We start from the raw sequence: 23,856 nt of genomic DNA, 5'->3' as shown, positions 1-23,856 counted from the left end.
TGTAAAGTGAATATTGTTCTGCAACACCTAATACCTTTCAGCTACATATTTCTTGTTGAATTTATTGTTCTGTAAATTGAATTTTGACAATATTTTTCAGTTTGATATGTCTTTTTGTTGCATGTGCCAAGAGGATGACGCATTATTGTGCTCTAGTGAGAACAGGGAGGAGTCACACTGCAAAGTCAATGACAGTGTTGGCGAATTCTCATCAGTTCCTCCGCTTCTAGTTTTCTTCTCGCAGTTTTTCCTTGGAATTGGCACAACGTTATACTATTCGCTGGGTCAGACGTACATTGACGACAATACTAAGAAGAAAAATACACCCATGCTGCTTGGTAGGTGAACGTTTTGTTTGGTTAGAGATTATTATTTTTATAGAGAATATCATGGAAGATCCACGATTACAAAACTTGCCCATATTAAATAATATATAATTATTATTGAACGAAAATCCTAAATAAATGCTGCAAATCACCCCGAAGACCTCTGCTACTGCAGACATTGACAACAGAGCTAACAGCTAGATGGAAATTCGATGAGAACTACTATCCAAAAATTAGTTGCCAGCCCGGGATAATTTTTGGATAGTAGTTCTCATCGAATTTCCATCTAGATGTTAGCCCTGTTGTCAATGTCTGCAGTAGCAGAGGTCTTCGGGTGATTTGCAGCATTTATTTAGGATTTTCGTTCAATAATAATTATATATTAATTAGCATTTGAATAAATGCATTCTCTATGTAATTTTTCATCTTTGCCCATATTAATTTATATTGAGACAATATTTATAATTTATATTTATAATCAGGAGTTGGAGAGATATTTTTGAGAACATTTCTAGGAGAAACGACAAAGAATATTCCAGCTATCACGTTCAACAATTCAAGAGGAGGAATACTCGAGAAATAATTCGAATAATGCTAGTTCTAACTTCAATTGAAGTGGAGAAATTTCTATAGAATTCACAGTAGCATTGGAATTGTTATTTTTCAACATTTTATAAGATGATCACGATTCAAAACATCAATCTAACTTCAATTTATAATGAATGTGGAGATTTCTATTCAATCACTTTTTGCTATTAGAAAAAACGACTAGCAGTCAGATATTTTACAATAAATGAATTAATCACTCACTTTGACAACGAGATCTTTTGGCAGGTCCGCCATCTTCTTGGTTGTTCTCATAGACAAGTAGAAAGATAGGATGGCAATTTTTAGTGTGCTATTGGTGTATATTGAATTAGTGTCTGTATTTTTTTATTGGGTTTATTGTGGCTGAGAAGGTAATCAAATTGATACCAATAGACAACCAACAGCACACTAAAAATTGCCATCCTATCCTTCTACTTGTCTATGAGTACAACCAAGAAGATGGCGGACCTGCCGAAAGATCTCGTTGTCACAGTGAGTGATTAATTCATTTATTGTAAAATATCTGACTGCTAGTCGTTTTTTCTAATAGCAAAAAGTGATTTAATAATAAGCAGTTCGTGATGGAGAACAGCGTTGAAGATTTCTATTCATTCGAATCCACATTTTAGTAAGCTCCAAATTCAGTGAACTATCGACATTTTATTCTGGACATTATAGTCATGAGAAAGCAAATCCTGTAGGGAAATCAATGAAAGAAAATATATATTCAATAGTTTATATTTCAACATGATCTGCTTCCTCATTACACACTTGAATAACAGAATTTTTAGAACAAAAGTTTCAAATTTCACTAAGTCTAACGCATTTTTCTCACTAAAATGTAATGTGTAATGTGAAATACACAATAATCAGGGAAATATTATTGTATATTCTTAAAATTATTTTAGTTTACAAATGATAGGCTAATTGGTTGTGAAGATTGCTATTGTGAAAATTGTTTAACTACTGGAAGTTACAGTGGCACTATTAATTTCAAAACAGATTTCAAATTAAAATTAAAGATTTTCTTACTACAATTAGGAATAGATGAATCAGAAAATATTATTTCAACTAATTACAATAGTCACCATCAAAACTAACACTGATGATTTTTTTTGTGCTGAAGGGAACCTACCTACTATCTGCAGTTTCATTCTTTTATTAAAGTTAGCTTATTTAGTAACGAAAGGAAGGAAAATATTATAAATAAAAAATATAAATTCTAAATTTTTCTGATACTATATTCTCTCCCTATAAAAACATGTTTTATTAACTCTGGTCTGCGCACAGGCATCTAGCCCATGCAGACCATTTTCATATTATTCATTGTGCTCATTTCCTTAAATATAATTATGTTTCTCATCGTTTTCCTTGAAACCTAAGCCACATTAAGATTTATAAACTCAAATTTGAAATTTAAATCAATACTTTCATTTCATTTTAGACACTTTACTTGAAATTTAATACTTTCCTTGCCCTATTACCATAGGTAAGGAAAGTATTGCTTTCCGAAAAAAATTAAGGTAGGTACCCCATTTTCTATATTTCTATACGTTTCAAGGTCCCTGAGTCCAAAAAACTGGTTTTTGGGTATTGGTCTGTATGTGTGTGTGTGTGTGTGGTGTGTGTGTGTGTGTGTGTGTGGTGTGTGTGTGTGTGTGGTGTGTGTGTGTGTGTGTGTGTGTGTGTGTGTGGTGTGTGTGTGTGTGTGTGTGTATGAGTGTATGTGCGTCTGTGTACACGATATCTCATCTCTCAATTAACGGAATGATTTGAAATTTGGAACTTAAGGTCCTTTCACTATAAGGATCCGACACGAACAATTTCGATCAAATGCAATTCAAGATGGCGGCTAAAATGGCGAAAATGTTGTCAAAAACAGGGTTTTTCGAGATTTTCTCGGAAACGACTGCATGTCGTTTCAAATACATAAAAAAAAGTGTGTATAATTATGTTTCTCATCGTTTTCCTTGAAACCTAAGCCACATTAAGATTTATAAAACTCAAATTTGAAATTTAAATCAATACTTTCATTTATTTTAGACACTTTACTTAAAATTTATTTTTAAATAATTTGGGTTCTAGGATGATGTTGGAACACAATGGTTATTAAGTTTCTTTTTGTATTACAATGAATGAGCACAGTATGTTTTATTTTTTGAAATAAATAAACTTTTACTATTAAATTTTATGAAACTTTAAAGTGAAAAGCCACTCAGATTATTTGATGTGGCGACGTCCGTTTCGTGCTGGTATTGCACATTTTCAAGCCAAACAGGAACTCCTGTTCCTGAGTTCCTGTTTGGCTTGAAAATGTGCAATACCAGCACGAAACGGACGTCGCCACATCAATTAATGTGAGTGCTTTTTCACTTTAAAGTTTTATAAAATTTAATAGTGATAATAATAGTGGAAACAAGATGGATAACCAACAACAAATAAACTTTTGTTTGTCTGTCTGTCTATAGTAGCAACTCTGTAGCTATTCTGTAGGCTAGTAGCATAATTTCGTTAGTGTTGAATTGAAACAATTTGAAGAGAAAAATCAATAATTCTACATCATTGATCAATCATGATAATTTCAATTATAATAATTGTTGAAGAGAATGCTAATTCACATCCAAAATCTAAAATCTCTATAGACTATCTTAAACACCTTTAAAAAAATCCTTTCAATTTCAATTCGCACTGGTATTCAAATATTATGTATGATAGATTCTCTCATATCTTCTTTTTCAGGCCTTACTCTATCTTTGAGAACGATTGGCCCAGCTTTTGGATTTGTTGTTGGATATTTGTGCTTGAAGCTGTACATCGACCCAACTTTGACTCCGATCATTGATCAGAAAGATCCTCGCTGGCTTGGAGCTTGGTGGCTAGGTAATCATTTTGTTTTTAATTTTCACAAAACTAAGTTATCTGAAAGATTTCATCATTTTATGACTGCTGATTTCATATGTTAAATTCCTTGGAAATCATATTATTATAGGCCCACACCTTAAGCACCTACTAAGATAGCTGACCACTTGAGAGCCCGTATTATGATAAATATAATGAATATAGATGAAAATGAAAATATGAATCTGAGTACCCTTTTTAGAACTATTTAATCAAGACATGCTTCGGCCATAAAATGGCATAATTGGAGAGTAGCCCTAAAGAATAATCATTATTAATTCACTGAATGCACACATCAACTTTCAGGGAATCATCGAATACCCCAGGAAATACATTAGAATATTCGGTTCAAGAGATAAAAAAGCCTAGTAATCATTTCAATTTATTCAAGATTTGTGTGAGTGTGGCCAAACACAAACCATGAGCCACATAACTGCTGAATGCTCAATCCATTATTTTGAGGGAGACCTAAGAGAGCTGCATGAAGCCACAAACAGAGCTGTAGACTGGTTAAAGCAGCTAACAATAGAACTGTGAGTGACTCTGGAAGAAGAACCGAATATTTTAATTTTCAGGCTAGGCCTGAAACTGATATTTTATGTTTTGGAGACGAGGGTCTAAGACCTGATTATTTATTTTATTTCCTGAGAAGAATTTCAAGGCTAGTGTTGGCGTTGGACCATACGACTAAATGAATTAATTTATTCAAGTATAAACATTTGAAATATTTTAACAAAATATCAAGTTTTTAATTCAGTAGTTGACCATGTATTTTTTGAAAAAGTACCGTAAGTAATCAACCACATTTTTTACCAGAAAGTAAACTGTAAAGCACCAAATCGAAATATAAGTAGATTATTTCTCTCTTAAACTGAATCAATGCATGCTTTCCATCAAATTTATGAGATCAAATTTTTACGTTTTTATGACAGCATTAATAGATAGAAACGTTATGGTTCTTCCACTCATAATTGACGGAAAATGAGACATATTTCTATTGATATCATTATGAATCATCATTGGGGAATCATGCAATACAAATTCACACAAAAATACATACCAATAAATGAATTTTTAGTCAGAAAGAGATTTTGAATGTTGAGAAACATTGATCTATTTAATGTTAAAGCAGGAAATGTTTCAAATCCATTTCTTCAAAACTAATGGTCAGATATAGTCAAACTAAATGATCAGAAGGCATCTTCCAAGTTTGAAGCTAATCTAATAATCTACAATTACTTTAAAACTGATATGTTCACATTTAGTATAATGACTCCTATAGAAAACTCCTAGAAAACGCTTCAACATTCCCAGCAAAACTATACAGGTCAGTAGATGAAATCAATCTTAATGACCATATGCACCTTCTAAATTCAAAGCTAATCTAAAATCTACAATCACTTAAAGATAAAAATTTGCATTTATTATAATGTGCCACCACTCTCAAAAACGCTTCAAAATTCCCAGCAAAACTACAGTTAAAGACCCAGTACACAGACACATCGATCTTTATTCGTACGATATTACCGTCATTATGAATTCTATCAGATCAAACGGAACTAGATTTTTTACGTTTTTATGACAGCATTAATAGATAGAAACGTTGGTCCTTTCACTCATAATATAGGCCTACGGAAAATGATACATATTTCTATTGATCGATATCATTATAAATCATTATTGAGAAACGAGTCAATATAAATTCACAAAAAATCATACCAATAGATAAATTTGCAGACGGTAAGAGTTGAATGTTGAGGAAGAATGATCCATTAAAAGTAAGAGCAGTAGCCTAATTACTGGGATCCATTTTTTCATATTTTTGGTGGATAATTTGGGCAATATGACAAATTATAAAGTGGACAAAACTTTCTAATTCTCTACTTTTGAATTTCAGGTTGGATGATTCTTGGATCAGTGATGTTGTTATTCTCAATCCTGATCTCCTGCTTCCCTAAGAAGCTGCCACCCAAGAAGACGCAAGTGGGAGTTGCTGTGAATAATGTTAAAAATCAGAAGATTTCACTGGACCAAGAGAAAACTGTTCCAAATTTGGATCCTGTTGAAGCCTTTCAAATAACCGAGGAAAAACAGAAGGCTCCAAAGTTGAAAGGTAACAGTTTTCAAAATCAATCCTAAAAATTCCAAGCTGTATCACCGTGTTCTTGATATTTGGAGGATTAATTTTTTCAAAATCTAAAATGCAGTAAAAGCTACCACGTTTCAATTTTCCTCTCCCAACATTCAGGCTTAATAACGATTAAATTACCAATTGCATATTATATAATAGCATATTATACAGTATATATAGCCTACATTATGTGGCCTACAGTATATTAGTTCAAATTAATAAACATATATTGTACGTTCCAATACTTTAACAATAGAGGATCATTAACTGTATATTATTCACCTCTGTAATGTTTGATATGCTGGTAAAGACAGCACAATATTAATAATAAATATTTTTATTCAAATTGGAAAGTATCTAGGTGAAATTGGAAAATGAATAAACCTTTTGTGTAACGGTATTCATTTGTCAGATATCGATATTTTAATGTATCACAAATCTCTTGCCTCTACCAAAAACTCTATAGTGAGGTCCACGTTATAATGGCAGTGAAGAAAGATAGCAGAGCAACGTTGCCGATCCTCTGTCTTGTCGATGCCTTCTATAGACGGTAGCTGATACAGGTTTATTGATGTAATATTTACTGTTAATTCTCGTTTAAAATAAACAATTATATTTTATTAATCAAGAAATTATTATATTTTTCAATAATTTGATAATGCATTTCCATAATTAAGATAAAATATTTTGTTAATATATTATTAAATGTACATTCTTAAAACACGATCTGGTAACATTGCAAAGCGAGAAAGAGATAGCGCTATCCGTTTTGATCAATGGTAGACAAGGATAGAAATGCCATTGCTAATCAAACACTGCCATTATAACGTGGACCTCATCATGCACTCGGCGAACTGTAATTGTGTACAAATTTTTAAAAATGGATTTTTTTCAGGGAGGTATTGATATAGAATAAATTTAAGTATTTAATATAAATTTAAGCGAGAAAGAGATAGCGCTATCCGCTTTGTTGAATGATAGACAAGGATAGTAATACCATTGCTAATTAAACACTACCATTATAGTGTGGACCTGACTATAGAAGCTACACACTAAGGAGAAGATCAAGATAGAATTTATAATTCATTTATTGATTCAAGATACGTAATTATCCATTTTAATAATTGGGGAGGACCAACAGGCACAGCTCAAAACTGCTCTCCCCCGAATTTTGATTCATATACTAGTCCAGAAAGAATTTAATATTTTCCACTTTATAAAATTTGTATCTAATTTACTGAGCAAACATTTACAATTAAATTATAAAAGAGTGGAAAATTCAATAATCTAAGGATATTTCATTGTATATTATTCTATTATTATTATTATTATTATTATTATTATTATATTATTATTATATTATTATTATTATATTATATATTATTATTATTATTATTATTATTATTATTATATTAATATAATGTAAAACTTGACTCCTCCAGTCAAACCTTCTTTAGAAGGTTTTGGAGAATTTATAATTCGTCTGGTTTATAATATTTGAAATGTTCTACTGAAAGGGAATCTTCTTATCTTTTGTCATTCTTGCTTTTTTTTATTATTCTTCATTTGTTTTGTTGTAAGATTTCTTTTATAAGTGTATTTTTCATTTTTGTTTGTTATATTTTCTATAATAAACTCCCTTCTTCTGGGGTACCAGGACGAAGGAAAAAGGAAAAGGAAAGGAAAAATTATTATTATTATTATTATTATTATATATTATTATTATTATTATTATTATATTATTATTATTATTATTATTATTATTATATTATTATTATTATTATTATTATATTATTATTATTATTATTATTATTATTATTATATTATTAGCGTATGGCACATATATACATAGACGTCTATGTGTATAGACGCACACAAACACTAGTGTTTCACTGTCATGAGACCGTTGTCATAGGTTATAAAATATAGTAAATATACTACATTTTGATGTCGAGGTTGTCAATGTAGTGTTGTGATTGTGGAGAAGCCGAGATAAAATCATTCAAATCGCCTTGGTAGGCACGTATATTACAATCTCTGATGATGTGCTTCATCGTCTGTCTAGCCTCTCTACAATCACAAACAGGGGAAGGTAAACTGCCCCAGTCATTAAGAAAAGCCCAGCATCTCCCGTGGCCAGTCCTAACCCTGTTGAGGGCCGCCCACGTCCGTCTTGGCAGTTCGAATCCAGCTACATTTACAATTGATGAAATAATTATATGTTTCAATAATATTGTAATAATGAAATGTTTCAATTGAAAAAAATTATTGATCAATAATCAAAATCAAATAAATTTCATCAAATTGAAAACAATACAATAAAAACGGTTATACAATACGATAATAATGGTTAATATATTGCAGAAGGGTTAGGTGCCTAATACTTTCCAGTTATTTGTATCCCCTATATAGTGTTAATTAAAAAAAGTTCTCTTTTCACCTACATAGATATGTAACTACTACTTTATACTCATTAAAATTCAACGGCAGATGAGTAGGCGTATTGTCAACACTCAAATAATAAATAATTTAATTTCGGTAAGTGAAATCAATTTTATTGATCAATCTTCAATCAAAATACTCAATTATTGATATAAAATACTTGTAACGGATTCCGGCTCCAGGAAAATATAAGCATTTCCTTTTTAGACATTTTGAATCCAGGATCTCTGTGGCGTTTTCTTTCTGAAATATCCAAGTAGAAGTTATAAATCACAATAAAGGAGAATGAGATTCAATTTAATAATGAATAGAAAGGAATCAGCTATGAAAAAGGTCATTGAATAAGTGAAATGACTCATGAATTGTCTCATCAATGATAGATTATTGGTTTTTTATTGTCACTGGGCTATTTTATAGCAAGTGTTTTTTCGTTTCAGATTTCCCAGCCGCTTTAGCACGATTACTGAAGAACAAGTTACTGATAATAAATATTTTCTCTGGTGTTTTCTACATCCTTGGAGGCTCAGGCTACATAACTTACATTACCAAGTACTTAGAAATCCAATTCCAAATTTCTGCTGCCGACGCTAGCTTCATTATTGGTTAGTAAAATATAAATACTTTCAATTTACAAGTAAGCTAATAAAGACTTTTCTTCAGTCACTAAGCTTTATAACTGGAGGAAGATTATTCCGTGATAAATGTATTTTATTTTGAACAGTAAGATATCATTACAATGGTATTATGGAAGCAAATTATAATCTCTTTGATTTAGTATACCGTTCAATCAATCAAACAATCAATAGTTTATTTTTTCCTTCAAAACAATATGCATACATGTCTATAATTATTATATAAATTTCATTTTTGTACTGTAGCTCATTACTAATATTCAAGTTTTGAAAGAAATGAACCCCTTTTTAGAATAAAACACTATGATAGAAATATGTTGATGAGCAGTAAAATTACCCTATCCACATTTTTTTAGAAGAACTAATTATTTAATGAACAGAAAAAATAATATCTTCTTAAAATTTATGAATTCAGGGCTACTTATTCTTATTTATATAATATAATCATAGTAGGCCTACCTTTTTTTGAAATCAATAAAACAATAGATTGAAAATACTAATTTTAACAACTAGTTTTAGTGATTTTTTTTTAATAAATTTTAAACCTGAAGATGGTGTGGATCACTGAAACTAGTTGTTAAAGGTTTGTATTTGTAACCTATTATTTTATTAATTTGAAAAAAGGTACTATAATTTATTCTATTCCATACATAAAAAGCAAAAAAAATATCAATTTTCTTGGCCTTATTGATAGAATTATGAATTTTTTTCAATTATGATGATGATGATGATGATAATAATGAAGAAATAGAGCAAGTAATAGAGTTTAATATTTTTAAATTGAATGGAATCAATTGAATAGTCACAAATATATTACAATTTCACAATTACTGTATTCAAGGATGTGTTTTCATGTAAGATGTTAATTCTCTTTTTGAAAAAAAGATAAAAAAATTACAATTCTCTATTACAGGTCCAACCACAATTCTGTCAATGACAATAGCGTTCCTAGGATCTGGCTTCCTCATATCGAAATTCAGACCGAGGCCCGTTTTCCTTTTGTCATGGAATGTTGTTGTCGGCATCTCCTTTGTGATTGGCGAGTTGGCATTCATTTTTATTAGCTGTAAAAGTAGCAGTCTGATGGGATATGACAGCAGCAATATAAACAGGTAATAGTATATTTCGCACCTAGGGCCGAAAATGAGACTTTTCCGGCTCGAAATCGGTTTTCAAGTCCGAGGCCGTATGCCGAGGACTAGAAAAGATTGAGAGCCAGAAAAACATTTTTGCCCGTGGTACGAACGCTATTTTTCGCCACACAGAAAAATAAACAATATATATATGAGAATTATTATTCATCAAGTACTTCCGAAAGCAAAAGTGGAAGGTCATAGCTCTAGCAAATCTGAGGTAATCTGAATATCAGTAAATTGTCCAAGTATTTTTATTTTTTATTCTGATTTGTCTAAATAACCTAAAAGATTATGTTCAATAATGTGAGAGGTTGAGTTTATACTTTTTTATTCTTTCAAATGACAATAAGATGATATTATTATAAATGTTTTAATTAGACCTATTGAATAATAAACACAAATAATGAAAAGTTGTTTGATCAGCTGTTTTAGCACACTTGAAATTTGGCCAATCTGAATATCATCGTCAACAATGCTTGTTGTCATCGACTTGGGAAGTTTAGGTTAGAAGTTCTATCCTACTCTGAAAATCGAATTTGAATAGTTTATAATATCTTATTTGTATTTCATTCATCCAAATAAAATGATAGTATCTTATTTCAAAATACTTTATTCAGAAGCATAAACTGATTCCGTTTCATAAACTATTTTGTAAACATGTTCACATCAAATCAGAATCAGCTGACTTCAAGGTTATTTTACAGCCCTAGAGCCGTTTTCACTTTCGGCCTCCATATGATGCACGTAAACCAGCTCATTACATCCAAGTGGGACGAAATAGTATATTTCGCACCTAGGGCCGAAAATGAGACTTTTCTGGCTCGAAATCGGTTTTCAAGTCCGAGGCCGTAGGCCTCGGAGAGCCGGAAAAACATTTTTGCCCATGGTGAGAACGTTATTTTTCGCCACACAGAAAAATAAACAATATATTTATGAGAATAATAATTATTCTCGTTGTCTATTATAAGCACTTCCGAAAGCAAAAGTGGAAGGTCATAGCTCTAGCAAATCTGAGGTAATCTGAATATCAAGAAATTGTCCAAGTATTTTTATTTTTTATTCTGATTTGTCTAAATAACCTAAAAGATTATGTTCAATTATGTAAGAGGTTGAGTTTATACTTTTTATTCTTCCAAATGACAATAAGATGATATTATTATAAATGTTTTAATTATTGAATGATAAACACAAATAATGAAAAGTTTTTGATCAGCTGGTTTATCACACTTGAAAAAGTTTTTGATCAGCTGTTTTAGCACACTTTAAATTTGGCAAATTTGATGTGATCTGAATGTCAATGGAAGTTTAGGTTAGAAGTTCTATCCTCTCTGAAAATCGAATTATTTGAATAGTTGATAATATATATCTTATCTGTATTTTATTCATTTAAATAAAATGATAGAAGGCCTATATTATTACAGAATACTTTATTGAATTCTAGAAGCATAAAATGATTCCGTTTATCAACCATGTTCCGTGATAAACGCTTTAGTAGGAGGTTTGAGGTTAGATTCTATTATACTCTGAAAATTGAATTTGAATAGTTTATAATATCTTATTTGTATTTCATTTATCCAAATAGAATGATAGTATCTTATTACAAAATACTTTATTCAATTCTAGAAGCATAAACTGATTCCGTTTCATAAACTATTTTGTAAACACGTTCACATCAAATCAGAATCAGCTGACTTCAAGGTTATTTTACAGCCCTAGGGCCGTAAAAATTTTACCGGCCTGGTCAGAAAACAATCACTTTCGGCCTCCATATGACGCACGTAAACCAGCTCATTACATCCAAGTGGGACGAAAAACAAATTCTCATTCAAAAGACTTCTTGTGGATTGAAATACTTTACAATATCGTAGGCTACTGGAATTTCCAGGATTTCTTTCCTATTGAATTACTCCAAAGAGAGGTTTGATAAGATCATTCGATTTGGGTTTCCAAAGTGCAAAAACACAAAAATATTACATCCTCATATAACTTTGTGGTACATCAAAAGGACAAAAGGAAGATCAATGTAATATCAAGATACGATTTTAATTAGATCGTTTACACGTTCTATTCCACTTTCAACGTTCAATGTATTTCAGTAGAGGTTTTTCAACTCTTCAATCAACATATACAATTATATATAAAAAAGTCTTGAAAGCTGAAACTAGTAGTGTTTATATAGACGTTTTTAGATAACAAGATTTGGGAAAGGGTATAATGTATTTATTTTTATAATAATCAAATCAATGATGAAATTCAAATAATTCACTTTTCAATTATGAAGCCTATTCATATTAGAATACTAACTATGAATCTACATTATAGATTTATTGACCGAGCGAAGTGAGGTCTAAGATTCAAGTCTACGGTTTGGCATTCCTCTTAATGTTTAAATTTTTAAATGTTTAATTGCTTAAATGTTTATATGTTGCGCATTTACGGCGAAACGCGCTAATAGATTTTCATGAAATTTGACAGGTATGTTCCTTTTTTAATTGCGCGTCGACGTAAATAGAAGGTTTTTGAAAATTTTTCATTTCAAGGATAATATAAAAGGAAAAAGGAGCCTCCTTCATACTTCAATATTAGAGTAAATATCAGACTATAAAATTATTCATCATAAATCAGCTGACAAGTGATTACACAGATGTGTGGAGAAGCAAGTCTATTGCTGTATTTCCATAAGGTCTATAGTTTCAATCAGGTACTTGTGGATGAGAATACTGCGTGAGGTCTACTGTTCACAGAACAACTAGTATAGACTTTTTTAGATAACAAGATTTGAAAAAGGGTAGAATGTATTTATTTTTATAATAATCAAATCAACGATGAAATTCAAATATTTCACCTTTTAATAATGAAGCCTATTCATATTAGAATACTGATCATGAGTCTTATTATTTTATTCTTTATCAATTCCTTTTCACAATGAAGCACAGATCGGGAAAGAAAAACTAAGAATATTTTTTGTGTAGTTGAGAAGTTGATATTGTGTTAATTATTCATATTGAATGAAAAAGACTAAGAAATTGTCAAAAAACCACTGATTTATTGATAATGCTTAAGCCGCCATTTTGTCACACCGTTGAGTGGGAGGAGACTGTCTAGCTAGGCCAATGGCAGGCGTTCATGCCCTCGACCAATAGCAGTACTCGCCTACTAGTATAAATTCTGCTGCTCTTTTATCTAGTTTTAGTTTATCAGAGATTGACAATGGTGTAATAACCGAAACCGGTCTTTCTAATTATCAATAAATCAGTGGTTTTTTGACAATTTCTTAGTCTTTTTCATTCAACTAAGAATATCTTGTACTTTTTCTCTCCCAAATTTAGGTAATAACATTAAAAGTCCGAAATGAGGTTAACTTATGTCTTCTATATTTCTACAAAATTTTCAGAATTAAGTCTACATTATGAGAATCCATCTATCATGAAGATATTTGCCAGTCCATCTTTCCTCTATGGGTTTGAGTGGTTTATTTCTCGGAAAAATTCGTTTTCAATATAGACGAAGCTACTATATTAAAAAATATTTGAAAAAACACTTACTTTTGTTGGAGTATTGAGGAATGCATTTCACTCCTGAAGAGGAGCTTCATCAGCCTGACACCAGGGGCGCTTGCTCTTATGGGTTGGACTGTGTGGCCAAAATGTGGGAAAATATTACATTTGATTTGAAGTTTATCTGATCATTTATTAAATTGGATTTGCCATTTTTTAGGTGTTTGAAAATTTTGTATTGTTCTAGTATGTTAAGTCTCTGGCTTTTTTGAAGAATGTGTAGGATTTCAATATCGGTTTGTATGTTTTTTGTGAGTGTGTCCTGTGGCTATTAAATGTTCTGCATATGTGGATTCTGAATTTGAAATTCAAATATGGCGAATTACCACAACATATCTCACCATACAATCAAATTATTACACTCACTTTTTCTTTAAACTAGCTACCCCTGAATACGAAGGAGTGTGGAATACGGAAGGAGTAGAGTGCAGTAATACGGGAGGAAATTTTTGAATTTCAAATTCAGAATCCACATCATGCAGAACATTTAATAGCCACAGGACACACTCACAAAAACATACAAACAGATACTGAAATCCTACACATTCTTCAAAGAAGCCAGAGATTTAACACACTAGAACAATACAAAATTTTTAAACACCTCAAAAATTACAAATCTAACTTATTAAATGATCAACTTAACTTCAAATCAAATGTAATATTTTCCCACATTTTGGCCACACAGTCCAACCCATAAGAGCAAGCGCCCCTGGTGTCAGGCTGATGAAGCTCTTCTTCAGGAGTGAAATGCATTCCTCAATACTCCAAGAAAAGAGAGTGTTTTTTTTTCAAAATATTTACAAGTAACACACTGTCTGAACTACAACAGAGTTATTATATAGTGTTTCGTCATGGAAAGCAACATCAAGAATACATTTATAAGTATTCAAGGCTCTATTCTACAATTAGTACGGTGTATACTATTTTAAATCATGCGAATTACAGGATACAAATCATAAACGAGTGCAACAGGAATTGCGGCTGTGAAGGAGTCAAGTACAGTCCGGTGTGCCTCCCGGAGCAGGGCACCACATTCTACAGCGCTTGTCACGCAGGGTGTACGTTAGCTGAGAACAATGAACACAAAAAGTTGGTAAGTTATCACTCTGCTCTGCTTAGTAGTGAATAATAACTGTTTTTTACAAATCAATAATATAATAATTAGATAATATCTTCAGATTTTAAAGGTTCAACAGTAACAGAACTCATCTCTCATCATCATCCATCTCATTACCCACGCACAAGCCTTGAAGCATCCCCCTCACAAGAAAATATACGAGCTGTTCTCGACAGTATCCGAGAGTAGTAGACCTTGTTTTTCAAATTAATAAAAAGGCATTTCTATTTGACACTCTATTCTGTTTGATAAGATAATAAAATGACAAGTTGTTTTTACAAATGGAGAATTAAATAAATATGAAAATTCGTAAGATTTGTCACATTATTCAGCAGTAGTCTAACAGATATTACACTTTGTTTTTTTTTTCAAATTTCTTCATCACTTTTGATAAGATAATAAAATGACAAGTTGTTTTTACAAATGGAGAATTAAATAAATATGAAAAATCGTAAGATTTGTCACATTATTCAACAGTAGTCTAACAGATAATATATTACACTTTGTTTTTTTTTCAAATTTATTTATCTCATACGAAAAATAAAAGTGTGAGAATGAGTTGGAATTGGCTGGTGCTTTTTAATCTAAGTGAAAAATAAATAAATTATAAATCGTAGATACACAGTGATGATTTTAGTTTCTAGGAAGAACAATCAATAACAGGATCAAATCAAAATTTGGAAAGGGAACAGTTTTGGGCTAGGCCTGTTGGTCCTTTTCTAATCATTTATTTATTGATTTGTGCATTGGTAATGTAAATGAATAATAATAATAAATCGATAGGTTCCTTTTACTGCTGTGAAAACAGCCAAAATGGACTAATCTAGAACTATTCATTTGAAAAGTAGTGTATGTGTGTACCAGGAGGATGAATAAGTGAGAATCGATTCTCACTTAAATAAGCAGTTAGCATTTTATATCTTTTTTAGAGTTGGATGAATATTGAGTACCTATATTCAGCCACAGAAGAAAAGAATAAGGTTCTTTCCTCGGTGATTCAGCCTTTCATTCATATCATTCCTAAGAATTGGATGAGTATTGACTATATTTTAGCCTTTCATATCATTTCTGAGGATTGGATAAGTATTGAGAATATAAATGCTCAAGATATTATGTATCTGGACAAAATATGATGATGAAAAATGGGTATTATATATGATATTTTAAAATTGTATATGGTAGCCAATTTTATGTCGAGTGCTACTCATAAGTAACACTGGGATGAGAAGTTCACATTTTTAGCTCAGGCCGCCTGATAAACGTTCAGATTTAAAAATGTATACCTTACAACAAACATAATACTCTTTTAATATGATACCAACATTATGATTTATCCTATTATAGCAATTTCTGTATATATCTGGTTATTTTTATAACTGGCTATTTTTATATCTGGTTATTTATGTTTTACGGATCTCGAAAACTGCTCTAACAATTTTCACGAAATTTGGAACATAGTAGGGTTATGATATAAAGATTCGATTGCACAATGTCTCATTCTTTGGTAAACTCGCTGAACAACATTAAAAGGATAATTCATCCTTGGGAAACAGATGATAATTTCGTCGTCTCTCGATAACAGAAGATGCGTGTGCCTGTGTGGGAGAGAGACAGAATTATTTCCAGCTGTGTAATCATAATCAATCAGCGAGAAATTTTATCTAGCTAGACAATTTTTAATCGATTTGATCAACATAATCTGATTTGTTGACATGACATGATAATCCTCCTAGACTGGAGTATTTATCATAATTTTCAAAGTTGATCATTATTTGACAATTTTAAGTGATTAGTGAGTGTTATTTTGTTATTCACTTTGGTTTGTATATAATCTAAATTATAATTTTTTTGTTTTCAAATGTTTGAACAAAACATTGAACCTGAATTCAAGTGTATGGAACATAACCTACTGTACTTTCTGGACTATTTATAGTGTATAGTGTAATTCGGGAAAGAAACAGTTTTGGGCTTTGCCTTTTAGTACTTCCCCAATCATTTTAAAGAATTGTGTTCGGTTTATCAAAAGTCATTAGATAAATAACGAGCGAAGCTCGGTGCCCCGATATTTTATAGTATAAATCAAAATGTTGGCTTAAGTTTAGCCTCAGGCTTTTACAATTCCAAACTGCTCATGAAGCCTTGGCTGTGCTTATATGTTATATATTTCTTGCTCTCACCTCATGTTATCTTTATCTCAGCTATTGAGACACTATCTAAAAACTATTCTAATTTTTTCCAATTACATATTTTATTCTCAGACATACAGAAACTGTAGCTGCATCAATGAGGAAATCTTCGAATTTGACGGGATGAAAAAAGACGTGAATGATAACAACGTCTATCACGGCAATGTTGACCCCACCATCACGCTGGAAAACGGGCCGTGCAATAATGACTGCTACAAAAGTTTTGTCATTTTCATTTCGATAACTTGCATTATGCACTTTCTGGGAAGCTCTGGTAGGATTGGCAACATTCTAGTCAATTACAGGTGAGAATTTAATTTATTAAAAATATTTAATTTATTAAATTTATTTGAATTTAATTTATTTATTTATTCATTTCAAACTGGCAGAAATCCTATCAAATAACATGGACTCCTCCCATTCGAGCTAAAATGACAGTTCAAGATGAGATTATGCGTTATCGAACATAGAGTGAGGCCCGGTTGCACAAAAACCTGTTGAGCTTTAATCGTGATTGAATTCGACTTATTTGAAGAGAGTGCTTCTCTGATTTATTTACAAGAAATTTGATCACGATAAAAATTTAACTGGCTTTTTTGTGCAACGTACTGGCATGAGTGTATACAGAAATTAATCAAAATGGAGCCTTGATTAACTAGACAAGAATTTTCTCAGACAATATTGTATTCAATTATATGTAATATCACTTGTATAATGAAATTTGTTATGTAGATGTTGTCATTGAATAAAACTTGATTTTATTATAATAGATTTCTAGTAGAATGGAATATCTGCCAAAAGTTGCAAATTTCTTTTCAGTTTTTTATTTTTTATTTGAGTAACTTTCTGTTATTGAATGTGAAAAACTTTTTTCTATTCTCGTTGTTATTAGATCACTAGCCGTCAGGCTCGCTTCGCTCGCCATATCCGTCTAGCCAGGGGGCTTCGCCCCCTGGACACCCGACTGGATCGTCCAAGAATGAGATCAGCAGGCTCGCTTCGCTCGCCTGCATTTTTCATTTGAGCATTTTTATCATATGTTAGGACAATCCAGTCGGAGGTCCAGACTAAACGTCTGGCTAAACGGATATGGCGAGCGAAGCGAGCCTAACGGCTAGTAATATAATATTCCCAGGATTGAAGTAGCAGTGCCCAATCAATTTTTCCGCGATAAATGTATTTAAATCTTCAACTTGATGCCAACCTAACAAAGTCAACTCAACTTAATGCCAACCTGACAAAATTATTAATTTAGTTGCCAGTTAACAACTGTTTCGAAGAGGTACTCTATCTAGATTATAGTTATATAGTAACATATGATATGGAAATTTCAATTATAATTAAGCGATTGGGAGAAGAAGAATATACATGTTAAAAGACGAACTTTAAACCCTTAAGAACAACCCTTAGAGTTAAAATATTGCCAAAAGATTTCTTAGTGCGCCTCTAAAGGGCCAACTGAACATACCTACCAAATTTGAACGTTTTTGGTCCGGTAGATTTTTAGTTATGCGAGTGAGTGAGTGAGTGAGTGAGTGAGTGAGTGAGTGAGTCAGTCAGTCAGTCAGTCAGTCAGTGAGTGCCATTTCGCTTTTATATATATAGATGCATATAGTATCAAAATTTATCAAGACAAGCACATGCTGTAGGAGCTAAAATTTATTTATAGCAAGCACCATTTACCCCTTATAAAAAAAGGTGATATTCAATTCAAAATGCTCCACCATTATCAACAAGAATAAATTAATCTGTAATATTCCTGGTTCTAGATGAAAGTATCTGTATATATAGGCCTACTGTATGTTGAATCATTCCATTCTTCAAGCTAATTTGAAATACATTTTGGCTTGGAAGAACTCTACACTTTGATTTCTTGTTAACCAAATTTGAGTTGAATTATAATCATCGTCATCTTACTTCAAGCTGAATTATCGTCTTCTACTTCAATTATTACAATACGCTTATTTACATTCTGTAAGATAATATGAATTTATTATCTAATAACTATTGAAGTTCCTTGAAAGAGGCAGTACAATAGCATTCATAGTAGGTATTCTATTGGTTTATATTATCCATTCAAGCCTAAAACATGAATTCGTACCCTAAAATAACAGCCACTCTCATATCATGTACTGAATTGAATAATATAAATTATTGGAGAACTTGAATCATGAATAATTCATTTCCAAAAATAAAGTTATTTTGATACACCTTTCTTCTTTGAAATTTGAAAAGGATCTTGTACATTTGAATGAATTAAGGCTGAGTGGTAGAGAGGATTTTAAAGTCCTAACTCCGCCTCATAACGAATTTTTCAATTAAATTTCAATTTATTTTCAATGAGCGTTTATTGCTTGAGGTAATGTAATGGGGTCGACTCAAAAACTTTACTGTATCACAGTTTCGAAGCCTGTCATTTATTTGAAATCTAAATTTACAGATGTGTCGATGAGTTGGATAAATCCTTTGCTCAAGGCTTATCACTTCTACTTATCAGCTTACTGGCATTCATTCCTGGACCCATTTTGTATGGCTACATCATAGGTGAGTACCATAATTTTCAATTACAAATCGGAATGATGAACCTGAAATTTTTCATTGAATTGATAAATATTGTTAAAGTGTTGATCTAGAATAGGATAAATTTCAAGATCGAATAACGATTTTCAAGGGTAAAATCTAGAGCGAATTCACTAGTAGTTCTGTGAACAGTGGACCTCACGCAGTATTCTCATCCACGTCAAGTACCTGATTGAAACTATAGACCTTATGGAAATACAGCAATAGACTGGCTTCTCCACACATCTGTGTAATCACTTGTCAGCTGATTTATGATGAATAATTCTATAGTCTGATTTTTACTCTAATATTGGCGTATGAAGGAGGCTCCTTTTTCCTTCTATATTATCCTTGAAATGCAAAATTTCTAAAAAGCCTTGTATATACGTCGACGCGCAATTAAAAAAGGAACATACCTGTCAAGTTTCATGAAAATCTATCACCGCGTTTCGCCGTAAATGCGCAACATTTAAACATTGAGAGTAATGCCAAACCGTCGACTTGAATCTTAGACCTCTCTTCGCTCGGTCAATAAAGAGTAATCTTTGAACCTATGTGTACTTGAACAGGCAAAAAATCATAATGGAAGCGGGGCTAAAAACAAATATCTGATTCTCATAAAAACACCTGTAAAATTTAACTGGTATGATTTTTGGTTATGGTCAGCATCTCAAAAGATAGAGCTAGATTAGCATCAAGCAAGCTATCTAGAATACAGATATCTCTGGTATTCTAGACATAAAGTATAAAGTATCCCATCATACAAGAGTAGAATAAGGTCCAGGTGGACAAAGCTAAAATCAAAAATCTGTTTTCACAAAACCACCTGTTGCATGTGCAAGAAAGGCAGAGGGGGCGTGGCTACTTCTAAAGTCAATCATATTTCTCATAGGCATCATTCGCAATAGATTCTCTCTATATTATATTATTTCGTTAAATCTATTTCCCATCTATCTATCTATCTATCTGTGATCTATACTTCTGATAATCTACCTTTTCTTATTTCCAGATTCAACGTGCACTATATGGGATGAAACCTGTGGAGAGAGAGGCAACTGTTGGTTGTACAACAGGGAAGATTTTAGATTTAGAGTCAATATCACAGCTGCAGGTAAGAGATATTCAAAGTATACATTTATAGATAGAAAATTGTCATTTTTTGAAACAAGTATATTCAATGATGGATTCGAGAACAGTATATGTCTAATCCAACAAATTGCTGTATTACTGTAGGACTATTAATACTCTTTATAGTTCTATGTGTAATCTATTTACAGGCCTCCACTAAAAATAAGGGTTCCTGTGTAGGGCTATCTTAATATTTTTATTAATTGTAACTTAAATCATATTTGATATGTGAGAAATTCAATCACTAAAAATTTTAGAGAATTTCAATCACTAAAAAAGTTTGAGGTTCTTTATTTTCTTCAAGATTAGAAAAACACTATGGAGCAGTGAATTTAGCATTAAGCTTACATTGGATGATGCATTTTCAAGCTCCAAAAAAATTAAATGTTAGAATTCAGTTGTTACAATGATGGATGGTGGAAGCATATCACAATTTAATCAACCTAATTATTCAAATAGGGCTACTTGGATCTTTATAATTATCATAGAAAATCACTAGTCCTTTTTATCTTGTTTTATATGAAACACGACTAGTTTCTATAATAATTAATCACAATTCACTAACATTAAATTTAATAGAATAAATAATTCTATGGATTTTTTGGTATGTACCTATGGTGAAGACTGCTTCTCAAAATCACAGAGGATATTAAAATTAGAGTAGACTATAGAGTATGAATTTTCTGATTGACGACTTCGTTTTTCAAGCTTCATTTCATTGATTTCATTAATTCTTACAATACGTACATCTTCAAGATGATAGGAAGAGAAAAAATAAAGTAACCTTGTGCAATCCTCTCCCAAATTTATATAAGGTTTCACATAGTCTTTATATGAAACACGACTAGTTTCTATAATCAATCATAATTTACTAACATAAAATTTAATAGAATAAATAATTCTGTGGATTTTTTGGTATGTACCTATGGTAAAGACTGCTTCTCAAAATCACATAGAATATTAAAATTAGAGTAGACTATAGAGTAGAGTATAAATTTTGTGATTGACGACTTCGTTTTTTAAGCTTTATTTCATTTATTTCATTAATTCTTACAATAAGTACATCATCAAAATGATAGGAATAGAAAAAATAATAAGGTAACCTTGTGCTATTCCTCTCCCAAATTTATATAGGCTAAGGTTACACATTAGTCCAAAATAGGATACCTACTGTACGTCTTGTATTTGTTCACTTCACAAAATTTTCAGTCTTTAATTATTTTCACAAAGTGAATTTTAAATTTAGATGCTTCAAAACCAAACATAAAAGAAATATTTCAAATTATTATCACTAAAATAGGAAATATCCACATATTAAAATACGAACGGACGATCAATGTCGTGATTATTGTTGTTATTGTTAGTTATTTAGTCTTCACTGGAAAAGTATGGTAATAAATATAGGGCCACTAAATCTAGAGCACAGAACTAATGTGATCTTGATATTTCCTTACTGTAGCTCAATTATTTTCATGATTTAGGTTTTTAAATTCATGTAACTAGTAGGTTTCCTGTAATTCTACTGCGAAAATAAACACAAAGTTATAATATTCATTGGCAAGGTTCCCAACCAAGAATTTAATTCTGAAAATTTCTATTAAAAACAGTCCTTTCTAAAAAATTCATTTGTCTCTGTGATTTAAACACTATATCTCCAAAAATAAACACAAAAATAAACACAAAAATATAATATTCATTGCCAATGTTCCCAACCAAGAATTTAATTCTGAAAATTTCTATTAAAAACAGTCCTTTCTAAAAAATTCATTTGTCTCTGTGATTTAAACACTATCTCCAAAAATAAACACTAAAATATAATATTCATTGGCAAGGTTACCAACCAAGAATTTAATTCTGAACATTTCAATTTCAAGCCGTCCTTCCTGAAAAATGTATTTGTCTCTATAATTCATACACTATCTCAAAAATATTTCATTTTATTCACAGCATTGACATTCATTGGAGCAGTTCTTGATGGAGTCGTCTGCTATCTTGGTAAAGATTTGGATCTCTACACAGAAGCCAACGCTGAACAAAAACCTGAAGCCAAGACGTGACAGAAATCCGAGGCAGTTCAAATAAACATCAATAGTACAAGAACTATCTTATTTTAAGAAACTTTCTCTTGTGTGTGCTACCTCACAAGCGATATGACAACAACTCTGTGTGATGAGTGATAATTTTAAGTGATTGATCGTTTTATGATCAAATCGTGTATAGTTATAATCGTTTTATTATCTAACATTAGACCATACGGCACTTTGGATATGTGTGATCCGATTTGAAAAATGTTTGCAATATGTAATGAAATATATTTAATTTATCAAAGATGTGTGACACTCCATTTAATCCTGAATTCTACAAAATCATTAGTTAATTGGGTGGCTGAAGCTGCGTTTACACCAACAATAAACAGAATGTTAATAACTCAATCCTTATAGATTCTATTAGATTGAACATAACTTATCATACACATGATGAACATAACTTATGTGTTTGTCAAGTTCCGTTCAATTTAATAGAATCTATAAGGATTAAGTTATTAACATTTTGTATAACTCTGGTGTAAACCCAGCTTAAGCCACAACTAAAGATAAACAGATTGCTTTAAATTCTAAGGAAGATAGATTTTATTCTTCTTTCAAGAATTACAGCTGAAGAAATTTAACACGAAAAAAATTTCAATTTCAAACAAATCTAAAAATTTTCTCATCTATTGAATTACAAGATTTATTCATTTATTGTATAAAACACTATAATCATAATACAATTATGACATTGGAGAAAAAACTAGGCTGAGCCTGTACTATTTCTCTCCAAAGATTTTGATGAAATGTTAATGTTTTCCAAAAGTTAAGGTTATGATATCATGCTTCTTATATACATGTTATAAACTATTAGTAAAACGTTTATTTGAAATATAAACCTGAAGATGGTGTGAACACTGAAACCAGTTGTTAAAATTTGAACTCTCAATCTATTATTTTATTATTTTCAAAAACAGGGTACCGTACCGTACTATTATTCTTTTTTATAAATAAAAATGAGTAGCCCTGATTTCATTCAATATTATTTTAAGAAGATATGTCAATAGTTATTTGTGCAACTAGTGCGCAAAGTGACAGTTTGCTGCACCGAAAGAAACGGAAGCGGAAT

The 23,856-nt window shown here is 31.2% G+C and overlaps 1 protein-coding gene and 1 non-coding gene across 2 annotated transcripts in view; both read left to right on the top strand.

Moving 5' to 3' along the window:
- Positions 1-23,028, top strand: part of LOC111055039 (solute carrier organic anion transporter family member 74D) — a 53,744-nt gene extending 30,716 nt beyond the window's left edge. Inside the window, exons 4-13 of the mRNA XM_039419634.1 lie at positions 132-338; positions 3,654-3,794; positions 5,710-5,925; positions 8,823-8,987; positions 9,931-10,129; positions 14,656-14,803; positions 17,086-17,318; positions 19,454-19,557; positions 20,582-20,683; positions 22,648-23,028. Of these exons, the coding sequence (XP_039275568.1) occupies positions 132-338; positions 3,654-3,794; positions 5,710-5,925; positions 8,823-8,987; positions 9,931-10,129; positions 14,656-14,803; positions 17,086-17,318; positions 19,454-19,557; positions 20,582-20,683; positions 22,648-22,757 (1,625 nt within the window). The 3' untranslated portion in view covers positions 22,758-23,028. The remainder of the gene's footprint in view (positions 1-131; positions 339-3,653; positions 3,795-5,709; positions 5,926-8,822; positions 8,988-9,930; positions 10,130-14,655; positions 14,804-17,085; positions 17,319-19,453; positions 19,558-20,581; positions 20,684-22,647) is intronic.
- Positions 8,597-8,682, top strand: LOC120349540. The gene has a single exon (XR_005570380.1). It is a non-coding gene; the product is annotated as a small nucleolar RNA snoR27 (small nucleolar RNA).
- Positions 23,029-23,856: the final 828 nt, after the last annotated feature.

The sequence above is a fragment of the Nilaparvata lugens genome, chromosome 1 (assembly GCF_014356525.2).
Source record: "Nilaparvata lugens isolate BPH chromosome 1, ASM1435652v1, whole genome shotgun sequence".
In the NCBI taxonomy this organism is placed as follows: Eukaryota; Metazoa; Arthropoda; class Insecta; order Hemiptera; family Delphacidae; genus Nilaparvata; species Nilaparvata lugens.
The sequence above is the reverse complement of the archived record's forward strand: the minus strand, read 5'-3'. Positions and strand labels throughout refer to the sequence as shown.